This window comes from Scaptodrosophila lebanonensis, unplaced genomic scaffold (genome assembly GCF_003285725.1).
Source record: "Scaptodrosophila lebanonensis strain 11010-0011.00,11010-0021.00 unplaced genomic scaffold, SlebRS2 tig00000061-arrow-pilon, whole genome shotgun sequence".
Taxonomy (NCBI): domain Eukaryota; kingdom Metazoa; phylum Arthropoda; class Insecta; order Diptera; family Drosophilidae; genus Scaptodrosophila; species Scaptodrosophila lebanonensis.
Window position 1 is genome coordinate 7953866 of NW_022060554.1, and position 17069 is coordinate 7970934.

General features: G+C 41.5%; 4 protein-coding genes across 11 annotated transcripts in view; 2 read left to right on the forward strand and 2 right to left on the reverse strand.

The window, feature by feature from the left end:
- Positions 1-322: 322 nt before the first annotated feature.
- Positions 323-10707, forward strand: LOC115624985 (tudor domain-containing protein 7). Of its 6 annotated transcripts, XM_030519842.1 has the most exons (10): positions 323-476; positions 1000-1215; positions 1325-1563; positions 3902-5323; positions 6155-7807; positions 8260-8378; positions 8664-8934; positions 8995-9146; positions 10116-10264; positions 10331-10707. In XM_030519842.1, exons 3-10 carry the CDS (start codon positions 1348-1350, stop codon positions 10546-10548), a joined length of 4200 nt encoding a protein of 1399 aa, XP_030375702.1. In that variant the 5' UTR covers positions 323-476; positions 1000-1215; positions 1325-1347; the 3' UTR covers positions 10549-10707. The 6 variants fall into 6 exon arrangements, with proteins under 6 accessions (XP_030375702.1, XP_030375706.1, XP_030375707.1 ...); XM_030519844.1 differs by lacking the exons at positions 323-476; positions 1000-1215; positions 1325-1563 and adding an exon at positions 2322-2455; XM_030519845.1 differs by lacking the exons at positions 323-476; positions 1000-1215; positions 1325-1563 and adding an exon at positions 2521-2644.
- On the reverse strand, positions 10551-11477 carry LOC115624986 (mediator of RNA polymerase II transcription subunit 8). Its single transcript, XM_030519848.1, has one exon. It carries the CDS (start codon positions 11460-11462, stop codon positions 10692-10694), a length of 771 nt encoding a protein of 256 aa, XP_030375708.1. The 5' UTR covers positions 11463-11477; the 3' UTR covers positions 10551-10691.
- A 390-nt stretch (positions 11478-11867) lies between these two features.
- LOC115624621 (tRNA pseudouridine(38/39) synthase) lies at positions 11868-13653 on the forward strand. Its single transcript, XM_030519374.1, has 3 exons — positions 11868-12202; positions 12263-13386; positions 13452-13653. The coding sequence occupies exons 1-3, from the start codon at positions 11901-11903 to the stop codon at positions 13520-13522; spliced, it is 1497 nt and encodes a 498-aa protein (XP_030375234.1). The 5' UTR covers positions 11868-11900; the 3' UTR covers positions 13523-13653.
- LOC115624620 overlaps positions 13543-17069 on the reverse strand; it is a 62067-nt gene continuing 58540 nt past the window's right edge. For all 3 annotated transcript variants that reach the window (XM_030519370.1, XM_030519371.1, XM_030519373.1), the window contains 4 exons: positions 15434-16725; positions 15172-15342; positions 13991-14108; positions 13543-13938 (listed from right to left, as the gene is read on the reverse strand). In XM_030519370.1, coding sequence (XP_030375230.1) covers positions 13908-13938; positions 13991-14108; positions 15172-15342; positions 15434-16725 — 1612 coding nt within the window. In that variant the 3' untranslated portion in view covers positions 13543-13907. The remainder of the gene's footprint in view (positions 13939-13990; positions 14109-15171; positions 15343-15433; positions 16726-17069) is intronic.

Consider the following 17069-nt stretch of genomic DNA (forward strand, 5'->3'; position numbering starts at 1 on the left):
GTTAAGATTATTGAATTGAATACAATTTTAAATTGCACTGAAAAATGAACATCAGCGGAGGAATGGTTAGCTTTATACCGAATTTATTCACAAGTACTCGTTCATACCAGACCAGGGAGGACTGTCACAGCATGTAAGTAGAAGGGCTATAATGGTGACGGCTTTCTTCTTCTTTTGTTTTAACCTGAGCAAGTCCAATCGATATTTAAATAACATCGATAGATTTCATAAGACGTCGTTTTCACATCAAGAGTGCTTATATTATTTAATTTGTTTGTGGTCAGAAAATATTACAAAAGTTTTTTTGTAACTCTGAAATCAAATATAAAAAGGACGAATACAATATTTAATTCAGTCTGGCGATAATATTTGTTTTCTAAAATCGCGATTTGAAGATTGCCAGGTTAAGTATAATTATTTTTCCTGCAGAGGATTCAAACAGAAAAAGAGGTTGTACATTTCGATTTTGTACTGATGTAAGTGAAATTATTTATTATTGGTACAATTGCAGTTTTTGTTTGTTAACATCGAGGAAGAATAAAACTGACTTGTTGACTATTTAAACCTATAGGCATATGCATATATATGTATGCTGCACATGCTTTATGCGTATGTGTGAGCAATGGCGTATCAACCGTTATTTGATGAGAGCCACACGTGAAAGTAAAGCGCATAAATTTCTTGTGTAGAACTCGAATTGTAAAAAAAAGTATTGTTATTGCTTAAATATGTAGATATATTGGTAATTTTGTCGGGCGTTCAACAGTTAAGTAAACTTTAAATTATACTTTTCCGTCGCCCGTACTTCATTAAGCGTCAGTTTAGATTCTTTCGTGTGAAATTGTGGCTTACATACATACATGAATATGTATGTACATATGTATATGCATACATACATATGGATGTGTGCTTGTAGATATTGCACGCTTCCAAAGTATGTCAAACGACGCTGCACACAAAACTTATACAAATTAATTTAAACAAATCATATATTTGTAGATACATTTAAAAGAAGAAGCGTACGGCGTCGGTAGCACCGCTCCATTGCACACCCCATTAACAACGCTACCATCATCATCCAACCAGCTCAGCTGTAGGCGCTCTTTCAATTTAGGTGGCACGCTCAGCTGTGCGTTTTGCGTTTGCTTATCTGTACCGCCGTCACGTTCATTGTGCGCTCAATTTTGATGTTGACTTTATAATCGGTTGCCAAAAGTGAGTATGCTGAGCATTCCATAACATTTAATCATGTGTTGGTGTTGCCGTGCATGAGCTGCTTGTTACCACCTGTGAACCATTCTGTTATTATTATTATTGTTTGCAGCATTCTATCACAGCTGATTAGACATGAGCTCATCAAAGGAAGAAGCATTTGCCAACATCGCTCTTGTAGTGCGCTCCCTAGTACAATCTCAAAAGCCACCAGTAACACTAAATTCCGTTCTACGAGATTACAAGGACGTAGAGGGGAAGCCATTACCCTTTCGACAGTTTGGGTTTTTCGATGCCCAGGCATTACTGGCGGCTACAGGGGAATTCAAATTCAATCAATACAATAATGAGGTAAGATATCTCCAAGATAAATTTTAATAAACCAAAAAAAAAATTTTATTTTTAATTCTTTCGATAAGCATTCAAACCAAGTTTTGAGGTAATTGGATATGCAAATTTAGATTTCAAGCTAAATCTAGGTTTTGTTTTCATTGCCGTTTATCCTTTTTATTTGGCTGTTAAATCCCAAATATGTGTTTTTATGAACCATATTGTTTGTTTATGAAAATGTTGAACAAAAATTTCGAATTAAGAAGGCATTTGGAATATGTTGGTTTTGTTTGTGCAAATTGCGTGGCCTTAACTCCCGTAAATATAGCCATTTTCACATTTTGCCATCGTGATAGGTAAATTATGAAGGATGTTATAAACACAAATGTAATATCTGTCCATGCTGTGCTATGCTAGCATTTTTTAAATGAATTGATTTAAATATATTAATTTTTGATTTTTATTTACAGGGTATTTAAAAGTTGGACCTCTGCTCGAATCTCTAACTTTCTTTTTATATATACATATGTATATGTATGTATATATCTTATAACCATTAAAGTAGTTCTCTGATCACTGTTTTCATTTATCAACTTGCAGAAATTGTAGCTCTCATTTGAACACCAAGCAAAAGCGTGTGCCCACCCTAATAGCCCCGCTCTCGCTCTCATGCATCTGCTAGTGCTTTGGGATGCTCTCTTGTAGTGTGCGCGCTCATTTAGCTTTTCGCTTTAAGCTTTTGATGTTGGAGCTCCTCAGTGTGTTTTGCTGCGTCCACGCGTGCAGTGGCCGTCGCGCTCTATCCAATGTTGTCGGTTGTCAATTGTTAGTCACCGTGCCGGGCTGCCACACAGGCAACGTGTCAACATTGTTGCTGTCGCTCGTCTTGCTATTTTTTTCTGCACACATCAAAGTATAAGCAACGACAATAAGTTTATCTATTCGAAGCTTGCTTCGCTTTCGAAATTGTGGTATTGTTGTTGCTTTGCAGCTGATTAATCGCTTTAGAAAAGTTGGGGCTGCGTTCGCGAAATTGCAATGGCAGAAAATATGTAATAAAAAGCGAAAAAGAAACAATCGAAAATGCCAGCAATTTAAAAGTGTGCGTATGTATGTATGTAGGTCTGGTGTGTCTGTTTGCCGTGTGTGTGGGCTGCTGCTTCATCTGTGTGCACTAATACATGTTATGGGCTTACTATATATGCTTATGAATGTATTGTATGTTTGAGAGTATGCCTGGGTGAAAGTGAATAATTTTGATTCTGTCGCGGCCAATTGGTTAACACAGCACTCTGTACTTGAACTTTGTATACTACGTACATATGTGTTTTCTTTTTTGTTTTAAATTATTTTTAAATGCATCGAAGTGTACTTATGTACATATGTACGTTCTTATATGTGTATACATAAGTGCATTTATATACATATGTACTAATTTATGTATGTATGTTGGACGCTTTCTGTTCATACTGTGTCAGTGCATTGCATTGTAGCTGCCACCGCTCCTGTTGTTGACAGTTTTTATGCAGCAGCATCTATTTATTTCATGACACAGATTATGTGTTGTGTTTTTCCATTTCCGTTAATGCTATGTAGTTCATTGCTGCCTCCAATATTGTGTTTTTTACGAAGCTTTTAACAAACAGACAATCATATGGATATTGCACTTATTAGCAGCAATATACTCGTACACTGATATTTAAAATATCGATTTGTTTGCAGTTAATAAGAAAATTTTAAGAACCAAAATCAGGGTTTCATATATGCCAAGGTGTGAAGTTCTTATTCAACGTGAGCATTTATATATTTCGTTAATGTAAAGCATCAAGCTTTTATTATAAATATTTTTCTCGATTTCATACTAAAGAATAATAGTTTATTTAACTCGCATGTTTTGGTGCTTAGTTATGTCATCGCCTTGGCAAAGAAACAGCTGTAACTTTTTTATCCAGATTAATAGACAATCAGTTATATCTTTTTTATGTACTTACATACAATGATATATAAGTATTAATATATTTTTTATGCCAGTCTATGCAATAATGAGAATATTTCTAGAATTTGTATTCAATCTAGCTTAATTTCTTAAACGTATTAATGTAGTCCAGTTATTCTCATATTATTGTTCTTGCTTATTTTAAAAAGAATACGGAGAAGTTATGACCACAAACATATACTAAATGTCGCAAGAGTCTTAAGACCTGAGAATCGAATTGCTCAGCATGTTTTCGGTAATTTGAGTAATATCGTCTTCTTCGTTTTTGCTCAAGATAACTTGAATAAACAAAGTAAAGCAACAGCTATGCAATTTCAAAGTCAAATGTTTATAATGTTGACTAATAATTCGTATTTTTTGTAGCTCTATATAACGGCAAAAATAAGCGGAAAGTCGGAACACATTGTGAATGCAGTGCGCAATCAGAAGAAGCAGAGATCTAAACAAGGCCCTTCACGTGCCCCTGCAATTCGTCGCTTTGGAGTAGGAGGAGGGTCTAGTGACTTCAGTGGACGCATCAATTACAGTTACGCGCAGCAGATTTTCCAACAACAACAAGCACAGCGGAAACAACAACTCGCCCAACAACAGCAACAACAGCAACAGCAGCAACAACTCGCTCAAAAACAGCAGGCACTGAAACAACAACAGCTTGAGGCGCAACAAAAACAAGAACAAGAGCAGTTCCTAAAGAGGCAGGAGAAGAAGTACGGGGCACTGCAGCAGCAGTTAGAGTATTTGCGCAAAAGTCAAAACGAACAAAAGGCTGAACTACAGACCAAGCTCGATCGTCAGCTAAAGGAGCTGCAGGAGCGCCAAGGACGCAATTTCCAGGAACAGGCACAAGTAGTGCGAAAACTAAGGGAAGAGGTTGAAGAACTGCTGCGGGAAAAGCAAAACCTAGAGTACGTGCAGTACCAGCAGCATCGCAAAAAACTAACTGCTCTAGAACATCAGAATCACGAGCGTGAAAAAGAAACAGCTTCACTCAAAGCCAAGCACGCGGAACAACAGCGGCAACTGCAAGAAAGCTCAAGGAATTTAGAAGACGAGCCCAATCTAAGGGCGTCAGAGTTCAAGCTGGCATCCGAAGAAAAAGACGAAAATCTCAGCATTAACATTACCAGCGATCGGTGTCGATCGCCTTTAACGGCTTCAAAGCTGTCTGATCGTGCTTCCAAACAGCAATCGAGTGGGCCCAAGTCGAAGCCACCGGTGGAGGAGGTGGTCCACCCGCAAACTGTTGAAGAGAAGATCGTCAGCGAAGGGCTGCTGAAGATCAGAATTTCAAATAATTACTTTCAGCCTACGCTTGCATCGCGGCTTGGTGCGCCTAATCAGCCGCCAGGTGATCGTTCAGTACCGACCATGAATGGAAATACACGTGCAACGACTCCACAGCGCAAGCCGCTGATGGAAAAGCCTCCTTTGCGTCCTATATTGGGGCACAGTGCGCATCTGCGAACAGGGAGCGATCATTTACTAATGACGCCATTAAGTACGCCCACGTACAAGCGTCATTCCCATTTGAATAATTCAGTGGCGAACAAGTCGCTGCAAGCTGCTGGCACAGGTAGGACCCCACCGGCTGGGATAACCAGTGGATCGAAATCGGTGAACGATAGACTGAAAATGAAGCTGCCAGTGGCCACGTCAGCTGAACTGATGACGCCACCCGCCACTCCTGAAAGCAGCAAATCCAAAGGTGCCTCTTCTCTGGTCTCCAGCGAGCTGCGATTACCGTCGCATGCCTTGGAAACCCCGAAAACGCATCAAATGGTAGCTGTAAGTAAACCTTTATCAAATGCCAATTCTATATAATTTAATGAAATTTTTTTTCGAAGTATTAGACGCTATTAAAATATGGAATTACAGTGGCGAGCACATGTGGATACAAGTTTTCACTTTTCGTCTATTATGCCTATGAAATCTTGTAATTCTTTTTATACCCTGTACCCGTAGGGTAAAAAGGGTATATTAGGTTTGTGCAAAGTATGTAACAGGCAGAAGGAAGCAACTCCGACCCCATAAAGTATATATATTCTGAATCAGCATGACGAGAGAAATCGATCTAGACATGTCCGTCCGTCCGTCTGTCTGGATGAACGCCTGGATTCCGGAAACGGCTGAGCGTACCTAAACCAATCTTCGTATGCAGACGCTCCTAGTTCCTAGTCTATACGAGTGTATTTTACTTTTTTGAATTTTCATCCCCTTCCCCCGCTTGTCAATACCGTCCACATTAACCAAACTTCGCGCACATAATTTATATATCTAAGTCGGTAAATTCTAAGAAAAGTTATTAGCGAAACAATTTCACTCCCACAAGCTGCAGCAGTAATTAAGTATCTCCTTAAGCGGACACTCCCCTTGGGCGGACAATAATTGGCCGACCGTGAGTGTCCGGCCAAGAGAGTTTCCACTGTATATTAAACCTTAAACATCAAGTCTTTCTAAATATCGAATTTATAAACTGGACATCGATCTAGTACTAGTCTCACTCGACCTGATTTTTTAAGGTTTTTAAGTATATATATAAAATCATGTTGGTTTGATTCAGATTTGATTATTTTCTTTAGCCCAATAGAAATAATGTATCTTCTCATTTGTTTACAGCGGAGCAAACCGAACAAGTCCCGGGTTCCGTTCAACTTTGATGCGATTCGCGATCCTGTAGCCTGCTTGCAGCAATACTGTATGGATCGCAATTATGACCCACCCTCGTATAAGATTTATCGTACCGGAATGAGCGTGCATTGCACCATCCGCATTGACAACTTGGTTTATTCCTGCTATCCTAAAGAGTATCCCGATACGATGATTGCCAAACGAATGACCGCAGAAATTGCAGTTGAAGGGCTGCGCGTTTTGGAGTCACGGAAGCGTTTACCCGTCTGCACGTTAACGGACGAGGAATTCATGGATGTTTTCTATCAGGGTTTGCTCAAGTTTCCAAACGGCATTGTAGAACACAAACTTCCCGAGTGGTATGAGAAAACGTTCCAACAGCAGCTGCCTAGCAACTGGTGGTCGCTAGTCAGTGAATCGTCGAAAATCCGAGTTGAGTCTGGCCCCAGCATGATTATCGTGTATGCTATCAACTCGGACGTTCCAGCTTCGCGGGAACGTCTGGGGGCATCAACCACGCCAGATTTGCAGATGCCGTGGACATGCGGATCCCAAGGCTGGAGTATGTATATCACGCACTGCACATCTGTTTCACATGTTTGGGGCCAGCTCATTGGATGCGCATACACCAATGACTTTGATCAACTCACCCAAGATCTCAATGCTTGCATGGCACGGGTGGAGCTGCGACGTGCTGTGCAGGATCCATGTGTGGGTCAGCTATACGCCGTGCAGCTGAGCGACAGCTGGAATCGTGTCCGGGTTATTTCGTTGGATGTCGAGCAACGTAGTTGCTGCTGCTTCTTTATAGACTTTGGAGATATCTCTTCATTTGCCTACGAAGATATGTTTGAACTCGACACAACGTTCCTGCAATTGCCCGCGCAGGCTGTGTGTCTGTCTATGTATGGCCTGGAAAGCTACCAGGGGCATCCGCATGCACAGCTGCAGCTGAGCAAGGAGCTGGTTGGTCGTACAGTTGTGGCTAAGATAATGACCACAGAGACGCAATTCGTCGAGGCCGGAAACAGCACAGGCAATGCTCAGCAGGCTGCAGAAAAGGAGCCCGCTTGTATTGTCGCACTGTTTTACGACACATCAACACCAGAGGATATTAATCTGAATGAACAGGTTGCTAGACAGATAAACCGAGCAACGCCGTCGCCTCAGTTGAAACTCGAGCAAAAATCAAATCCGGTGATTGTATCGCACATAAACGATGGGGGTGATCTTTTTGTGCTGCTGCCTAACGAGGATCTCAAGTTTGTGCAACGTAGCATATCAAAAATAATGGCGACAGATACGGAACATAAAAATGCAGCTTTTGCGGATCTCCAGCACGATCGGCTATTCTTTGTGTGCGACGAGTCGGCAGAGGGTATCAAGCAGTGGCATCGTGGCATGCTCACCTACAAGCCAAAGCAAGTGGATGCTGTTGACGTTTATGATGTTTACTATGTCGATGATGGCCGCATGCGGAAAACACACTTGTCAAATATTTATCGGCTAGAAGCTCTAAACAGAGCTTTAGCTTCATATCCGGCGCAGGCGCTGCGTGTCCGCTTACACGATGTGCCGCCAATCGATAACCAAATGGTTGGTAGATTGCGCGGTCTGATGTCGCCCCAGAGCGAAGTTCTGGTAAGTTTCAGTTTAACTTGTCGCACAACCCCTTCCTATAATCATGGGTGGTCCATAAAGAAATCCAGCCTTTCACCAGTATTTCCAATCCAAGTTATGTATATTCTTTGAATTAAATTCACTTAAATGAAGATACTGAACTGAATAATCGAATTTGGGAAAGTACAAAAAAGTATTCAAGAAATTTTCTCGAATTATGCATATTTATCATACAAATCTATTTACACATTTTAAAAACAAAGTGATAACTTGCCATTTATCATTTCGTTCGTGTATGGTAAATATCAGAAAATGTATGATTAATCCGTCCGAATACCCAATCTCCGTTTCATAAAGACCATTGAAAATCCTAAAAGCTATAATTTATTTGTAACTTCACTAGATACGAGGCTTTTATTAAGTTATTCAACGATTAACTAACTTAAATGCTATACATTTTCATGTACTTGTAGTTAAAAGTAATGGAGGGCGCCAGCGATCAGTTGCCAATGGTCACGATTCACGCTCGCGGACTGGACGGTCTCTACTTATGTGTTAACAGTGCTATTCGTATGGAGCATGAGATACAGAGGTGAGTAGCTCATTACCTAACAATCACACTTGAACACACAAACACGCACTCTGTATATTTTCTTGGTATTAACTTATAGTTTCTAATTAGTGCTTGCATATAACTGGGATTCAAAATTCTCCGCATTAATGACATCTAACTGTAAGCTTCTCATCTTGTCATGTAACCCAATGTTTAGATTAAGGTCACCTTTCATTGTATATAAAAATACATAACAAGAAAAAAAAATATCGACTTTCATATGCGCTATTCCAAAAATCCATTATTTAATACTTATATGTATAGCTCGGCTCGTCTGGAGCCGTTCGACGATGGCGGGCTGCACTTTAGTCCCAGTGGACAACTTTTGCGCCGCAGCTCGTTTAGTTCCACCGTGTCTAATAACAGCACGAACAGCAACGAGGTTACGCCGACTACAACCACATCTGTGGCGGTCACGCCTCCGATATCGCCAATAAAGATGGCACCCATGCTGAAAGCATACGAGGCTATACCAGCGGTGGGTGCCTATTTTGAGGTGCGCGTTGCTCTCTCAGTTAATCCTGGACACTTTGCGGTAAGTTGAAGTCAGTGTGTCGGAATCCAACTAATACATCGCTTGCGTTCCTAACGACAGGTTCAGCCATACAAATTCTACAATCAGCTCCAGTCGCTGATGAAGGAGCTGCAGGCACATTGTCAGAGCCCGAAGGCGGAGCGTGTGTTGCCCACGCAATTGCTAGTGGGACAGGCCTATGCCGCTCTAGATAGCGATGGCGTCTATCATCGGTGGGTGACTGATTAATTGACTGATCTATTTGTAGAACGGATCGCTTTTAGCCAAATAGCTTATATCGGCTTTGTATTCAACTGTTAATATTTATTCATAGCTTGAAATTCTGGTAGATCGACAAGTCTTTATGCGTACAATTTTAAGCATACGTAAAAATTTCAGCTTTAATTTGAAACGAAGTTCTTAAGATCAGCTAATATACTACATATAGGATTAGGCTAAAATTACTTACAGTTTTTCAACGATTTAATGGGTTCATAAACTTGATTTGAATCATGATTATCACTATCACACAACAGTCGAGCAAACTCGTCAGTTAAATAACCTGTACCCTAACAAACATCCTGCGCTTAATTATATGATAGTAGATCAGAAACGTAGTATTGAAGGGAAATAAAAGAAATGAAACAAACTCGTGGTGCCTGGGGATAAGGAGATTCTAGGCGTTCATCCAGACAGACGGACATGGCTGTATCGATATCGATTTTTCGTCATGTTGACTAAAAATATATACACTATGGATTCGGTATCAAAAGTGGAATACAGTGAAAACTCTCTTAGTGCTCACCTCTTTTATCCGGACACCACTCTTAGGCGGATACTTATGTATCCCATTAATCGGGCACTCCCCTTGAGCGATTTTTCACTATAAATTTGATGTGAAAAAAAATTTAAAATTCAGGTGAAACTTTATAATATAGAAAACAGTGATGAATATTTATTGGCTCGTGCTATTGTTATTTATTTGGCTTGAAGTCTTTCAAGTATTTAATATTTATGACACTTCTCAGGCTTATAGACATTCGTTTTTTTTTTTATAAGGAGACCTTGAAATAGGCCTGTTACAGAAATCCTTGAAAATATCAAATTTTATCACTGCAGAACTTCACTTCTCTTCCTCACACACTTATCCTAATATCCTTCCTAACGACCCATATGCATATGTATGTGTGATCGTATTACAGCGTAATCATCTATAAGATATACGACGAAATGATACATGTACGCTTCGTGGACTTCGGTGACGATGGCGTTGTTCGTTGCGACCAGCTGGTCCAGTTACCGAAAGCGATGTACGAGCTGCCGAAGATGTCATTACGAGCGCAGCTCTATGGTATTGCAATGCTCGCCGCCTATTGTTGCATTCTTTAAATCTATATGACGTTTCTCTTAAACACAGGCATTAAGCTGGAAGATGTGGACTGGACTCAGGAAAATTGTGTCCGTTTCCGTAAATTGACGCTAGGTCAGAAGTTCATTGGCATTGTGCGCCGTGTGGACAGGGTGAAAGAAGAACTGCGCTCGCTGTGCCTCGAGCTAATCGATACCTCAACGCCGCTAGACATAAAAATACACGAAATATTGATTAAGGAACAACATGCTCAGCCTGCGGCATAGACTACAGCCGACTCTATTTTTATGAATTTATGTGTTAAATTTATTATCTATTTCTAATGCTTAATAATTTATGACGAAACATTCCGTTGACGACAACTCCTATATAATAAACGCAACAATAAATTACTTCGATATGCGAAGAACTATCGAGAAAATGGATGGACTTGGTTTGCAGATTTTATGTTTGTTTTTACTGCCGACGGCGCCTTTCCAAGTTGCTGCACATTTCCGGGGCTTAGGCCGGGGCCGCCCATCGGTGAGGGAGCACGTATGGAGGGTGGTACCATCATTTGACCTGGTCCTGCCATCGGAGGCATTCCACCCATTGGCATGGTCATTTTCAGACCCTTTCCCATTCCCAAAGCAGCTACAAGCAGATGTGTATCGGAAATGCTGCTGGTCTGCTGTATGCGTGCTGAGGATTCAATCTCCCACTCCTCGCGCGCTTTTGTCACCATGTCTAGTACGTGCGAAACGACCTTGTTGTATTGTGTGACCTGCTTCATGGCCGCATCGTTGGTTAAGTTTGCTGCTTTTTGCTCGTTCTGCTGCATCTTCTGCTCCGTTATCGGGTCAGGCCGTGTCCGCAAGTAATCCGGCACAATGTCATGCGAGAAGACCGGTACACGCCCCTCTGTGATATTTACCAGCGTTTCGTCGCGATCCATTGAGACTAGAAGCGGGAGAACTGTGCGATTTCGAAGTGGCGGACACTGCTCTTTTGCTAGAATTTTAGTCAGACCGGTCAAATGGCTGGATATCAGCGCAAAATTGTCCAGGAAAGTTGGCCAATTTATCGTTTCGTATTCCATTTCCAGCTTTTGTATCATGGCGTGCACAGCCAGTTTCAGATCATTGAGCCGTGTCAGAACGGCATCAAGTGTCATTTCAAAGTGCTTGTCCTCGCGCTGCATATTATTTTATTTAAATACTATGTGACTGACTACTTTAATGGTTTCGACAATAGAATATTTAATAGGGATGTGAGATATGTAGTCGATGAATCGATATTTTACGATAACATTTCTGATTCAGATGCATCAATGTATTTTACAAAAACAGTGAGGGGTTCCCTGATGGCTGTTTAAGATTTCATTTTTTTAAAGGCAAATCAAAACGTGAACAACCACTTTTCGCTTGTCTTCGGAATACTTGTGTCTGATTAAGATATTCGGAAAAAAGGTTTAAAACTATAACTGTTAAATTTTGCTGTTCTGTTTTTATCGATGACATTGGTAACTGAACCAGTACAGTGAACCGGAATGCTAAACCTAGTGCTGTAAAGGGTGCGAAAAGCTACAGATGTTTGCAACATCCATGGTGTCACGCTGTTTTTATGCTGTGTGTCCACAATGAGCGCAATTGGCGATAGGAAAGTGGTGATCAATAAGCGGTTGAAAGGATTGCCGCGCCAGGCCTTGGAGCAATTGAGCAAAGCAGACCTAATCGATAAAATAATTCAGTTGGAGGCGTATAACTTTCAACTACGCAACCTACTACAAAAGAAACTGAACTCCAATGATAAAGACGATGATGAGTACAAGACGTTTTTGCAACAAAAAAATGAGCCGTCGGAAGCACTGCTGAAGCAATACGGTGAGCAACAACAGCATAAAAACAAGAGGGACACGCAACGCAAATTTAATTGGGCAAGGTATGCATAAATGTGCACTATTAAGAATCAGAAGGAATCACTAAATAGCATTTTGTACAGCGCACACAAACGTCACGTACTGTTGAAATTGTTATACTTTGGCTGGGACTATCAAGGATTCGCCTGCCAGGAGGACTCGAATGATACTATCGAGTCCCACTTGTTTCGGGCGCTTACTCGCACCTGTTTAATCGAGTCTCGCGCTAGCTCCAATTATCATCGCTGCGGACGCACCGACAAGGAGGTGAGCGCTTTCTGTCAAGTGATCTCCATAGATTTGCGCAGCAAACACAACGCAGTAGATCAACACGATCCGTCGGCTCTGGCATCGGAAATCGATTATTGCGGTCTATTGAATCGGGTGTTGCCGAAGAACATACAGTGCATTGCTTGGATGCCGCTTCGTAGTTCAGTCTACAGTGCACGTTTCGATTGCGTGGCCAGGACTTATCGCTACTACTTTCCCCAAGGTGACTTGGACATTGCAGCGATGCGGGCGGCTTGTCGGCTTCTAGTACAGCACGCAGACTTCCGAAACTTTTGCAAGATGGATGTCCACAATGGTGTCACCAATTACATGCGGAATCTTCAGGCGGCGTGTGTGGAGTCATGTGACAAGACTGGGATCGATTCGGAATCGGGATATGCTATGTACTACCTAGAGATTAAAGCAAATGCGTTTCTGTGGCATCAAATACGCTGCATCATGGCTGTTCTTCTGCTCGTAGGACAGAAGCGCGAGCAGCCAAGCGTCATAAGTGAATTGCTGGATGTGGCCACCAACCCGTGCAAGCCCCAATACACACCTGCCATTGGATTGCCCTTGAACCTATTTCATTGTGACTTCAGTGCGCACACCACACGCCTTGCAAATTATCCACATTCTGAAGCTACCGAAGATGTCGTAGTTGAGGGCGGTAGCGAGAATGCAAAACCATCCAGTGAACCTGACATTACAAAGTGGGTTTACAACGAAGAAAATATGCAAAAATTAATAGAGAATGTACAGTGCGAGTGGACACAGTTTAGTGTAAAGTGCACCATGATTCGCAATGTGCTGGAGCAATTGGAAGCACTGCAGACTAGTGCTTTCAAACCGCAGCAGGTGCGCGCACAGGTGCTGCTGCTTCAGGATACGATCAAGCCACGGCAATACCAACCTCTTTTGCAGCGCAAGCGTTGTGGTAAGCTTTGCATTTTAAGCCTAACAGGTTTTTTTCTCTACTTTATGTCAATTTTGTGGTTGCAGAGAGCCTGGAGAACCGCATTGAACATTTTGTCAAGAAGCAAAGACTGATTTTAAAGGATGATGTGGAGTGAAGCGTTTGATAAGTTTGATGTTGTTTTTAAACATTTTTATTTCAATTAATGTAATTAACTCACAAAAAGCCTAACATAGTGAATAATTTAAAATAGTAATGCATTATAACTAATATATAGGTAAATATACATAGAGGTGTACCTCACAAAAAGCTTATAACTAAATGAAATATATAATTGTATATTTAGAATACAGATGCATATAAACCAATGCTTTGTACGTTTAGAAAAATTTAACTACAAGTTCAACATGAACATGATTAATCAAATTTGATATCGATAACGTGATTAATCATATATATGTATGTATTAGGGGGCTTACGTACATTTAAATGTGAGTTTAAAAACTTAACTAAAAGATTTTGTTGATCTTCGGACCCACTGCTTACGTGCCCATCGATTTTGCCTTTTGTAATCTGTAAAAAATAATGTAAGATTCTGAGTGTTTTATTTTAATTTTGTACTTACTTCCTGCGCAAAATCCTCAGCCCAATTGTGCCTTCGCGCACGTTCTTGAAAAGTCCGATGGTTTCAGCATGGCTCATGCCTTGTACGGAACAGCCATTTATTTCGACTATTTCGTCACCTTTAAAACACATTTATTTATAGAGCTTAATACTTGTGCGATTATTTGATGATTTTCTATTTATATAAACATTAATAGTGAATTGATGTACTCTAAGAGTCTAAACCATCATTTAAATCTTTCAAACAGTGTATGCGTTTGGTCTCGAATATGTAACATCCACATGGAGGTGTGGCAGTTCCCAGGTTATGCGTACACAAATGATCAAATGGACGATCGGAAGCAACATAGCTATACCTTCCTGTGCTTTTCTATACTATATCTTATAGATGCTATTGGAAAGATCGGCTGCTTGCACAAGCATGAATTAAAAGTGATCGTTTAATTGGATTGTCAGATTAAATATCTCACATAGAATATAGTACGGCTAATATGGGAATTTTTTTATTTGGAAATGAACGAAGGCATTGAAATGTTGGGACCAAGGTTTGGTGCAACTCTTCGAAGCAAACATTTAAATACACTTTCCCAATTCAGATTCTGATTTCAAATAAGTTGACCCTTTATCGTGGTTGGAATGACTGGTACTGGAAACGAATTTTTGTTTACGTTTAAGATATTGTTAACATTGGAAACTAAATTCTTAAATATGTACGAAACTATTTTTATAATGAGAAATTTTGTGAGTGGAGTTGTAAATTTTTCAGCTCAAATCGATATTAGAAATTTGGAGTCTTAGTTTCTTACATCGGCAAATGGCTGCCTATATTGATATTTAGATTAAAGTGTTTTCCCTCTTATACAGGTTGATATTAACAGAATATTTATATACTGTTCTACACATCAAATTTCCAAAAGAAAGTCTACAGAGATTATATGGTACCACAAGGGGCCTTTCAGGCCTAAGTGTGCGGGTAATAACCATTACCCCAGCCATACCAATCTATCCTAACTTAAACTTCAAATTTTCCTATGGCCATTAAGGAAGAAATGTAACTATGTTCCAAATATTTTCTTATACCGATCTAATAGATATGTATATACATATGTATGTATAGAAGCAACTATTGTTAATCAAACGGTACACATCACACATACAAAACCAAAAGGCGGCAGAGCTTACCCGCTTGTAGAGTACCATCATCCGCGGCCTGGCCAGAGGGGAACACTGTCTTCACAAAGATGCCCATGTTGCCCTTGGGGGAGTCGCGTCCGCCAACAATGCTAAAGCCGAGCGACTTCATGCCAGGTCCTTTGAAGAAGGTTATCGTCTTGGGGGTGCAGCGCCCGTTACCTATAAATGGTGGCATAATGGTGGGATAAGTTACAATTGGAGGTATTCAGTGAGTGTGTGTGTGTGTGTTCGGTTATTGTGTTAGGCTCACCCTCGCTCATTGAGGCGCGTATGACCTCGGCCATTTCCTCGTCTCGAATGGTTAGCTTGGCCACGGGCAGCGATGGTCGATGATGCATTAGCGAAGCAGTGGGAGGCGCCAATGAGTTGGATGTATTGCCATTAGAGGAGGCTGATGATGTATTTTGAAATGGATTAGGCGCAAAGAGAGAAACGCTCTTTGGCGTGTGCTTGATATATAATGAATGATGTTGTTGTGATTGCTGTTGTTTCTGTGCCGCCATATTATTAGTGAGATCAGTTGTTGTAGTAGTAGTGTTTGTTGTTGGTGATGTTGTATTGGCCTTGTCAGGGGTGCCAGTGGCCGTCTCGCTTGGGTTAAGTTGGTTAGAAGTTGCCGACGCCTGCATAAACAAGCTCAATCTTGAGGAGCTCAGCCGCGAGTGCGCGAAACGCAGCGACCGATAATGCGAGTTCGACAAGTTGATCGAATTGCGAGCGTAATGCGTTCGCGTGGCAAATTGCGAACTCGTCTGTCCATCGACTGCATCGTCACCTGAGCCAGCTATAACCCCGCCCACACTACGTCGTGGTTCCAGGGCACAGGTGAGCGAGGTGCTGCGCTGGCCAGAAGTACGGCCGGACAGATCGGGAACGAGACCGCCTTCGGAGCAGCGTTTGTGCGCCAATAGTTGCCACTTCTCATCGTCGGCTAGCGAGACACAAACGCTTGCGGCTCGACTCGCATAAACCGGTGTGTAGGAGTCGGGATTAGAGTTAGAGTTAGCTGGTGAGCTGCAGCCACCTGGACTGTTAAAAAGCGGGGTTAGGGCCAAGCTGCGCTGACCTGAGGAGGAGCGTGCGCGGCGGCGCAGAAGTTCGTTCTCCGGCCCGCTGACATCCAGTGAGTGACGTGGAGTTGAACTGCGACGATGCTGCATCAGTGGCATTGGCGTGGGTAGTGTGCTATCGCTGGCCAAGGAGCGCACATCGTCTGGCAGAGTGTTGACTTCTTCGGGGTCCTGCAGACTTTGTAAGTCAAATGCATGGCTACTGTTTAAGCTATCCGTGCTCTGTGTGCGCTGCGTGTAGCTGAGTCTCTTGCGCAGTTGCTGCTGCTGCAACGCTGTAGTCATACCATCGATCTTGATTTTGGTGTAAAAGTCGGTGACGGTCGCAATCTCGTCGTGAGCTATGACCAGATCAATGCAGTTGTCTACGAAGGTGCTAAGTAGGCGCTGTACTTCAGCAAAGGACTGGATACCGCGCAGATGCTTCCCATTCACATTGACAATCTCATCGCCCAAGCGCAGTCGTCCATCTCTGTGGGGTAGTAGGAGTATAGAATTAGTCGGAAATCTCTTTTTAAAGTCCCCTTTTCTAATCATTAATGTTCCATCAATTCAAATTGTTCTATAGTACAACATTCTCCTTTGCCTTATTTTTACCGTCTAGATTAAATTTCAATTTAATTTCAAAATAAAACAATTACACAACATTTATGGAGGTCTGTGAAACCTCAGAAACGCTGTGTTCCTTTCCAACGCTACCTTTTCAAATCTACTGCATTGTTATTCGGAAATAATTTCGTTATAAGTACTAGCTATCCTGGATGTAAAGGAGTGGGGCGTCGCTTTGGTTAAATATCCAAAATGGCGGCGTAAGTG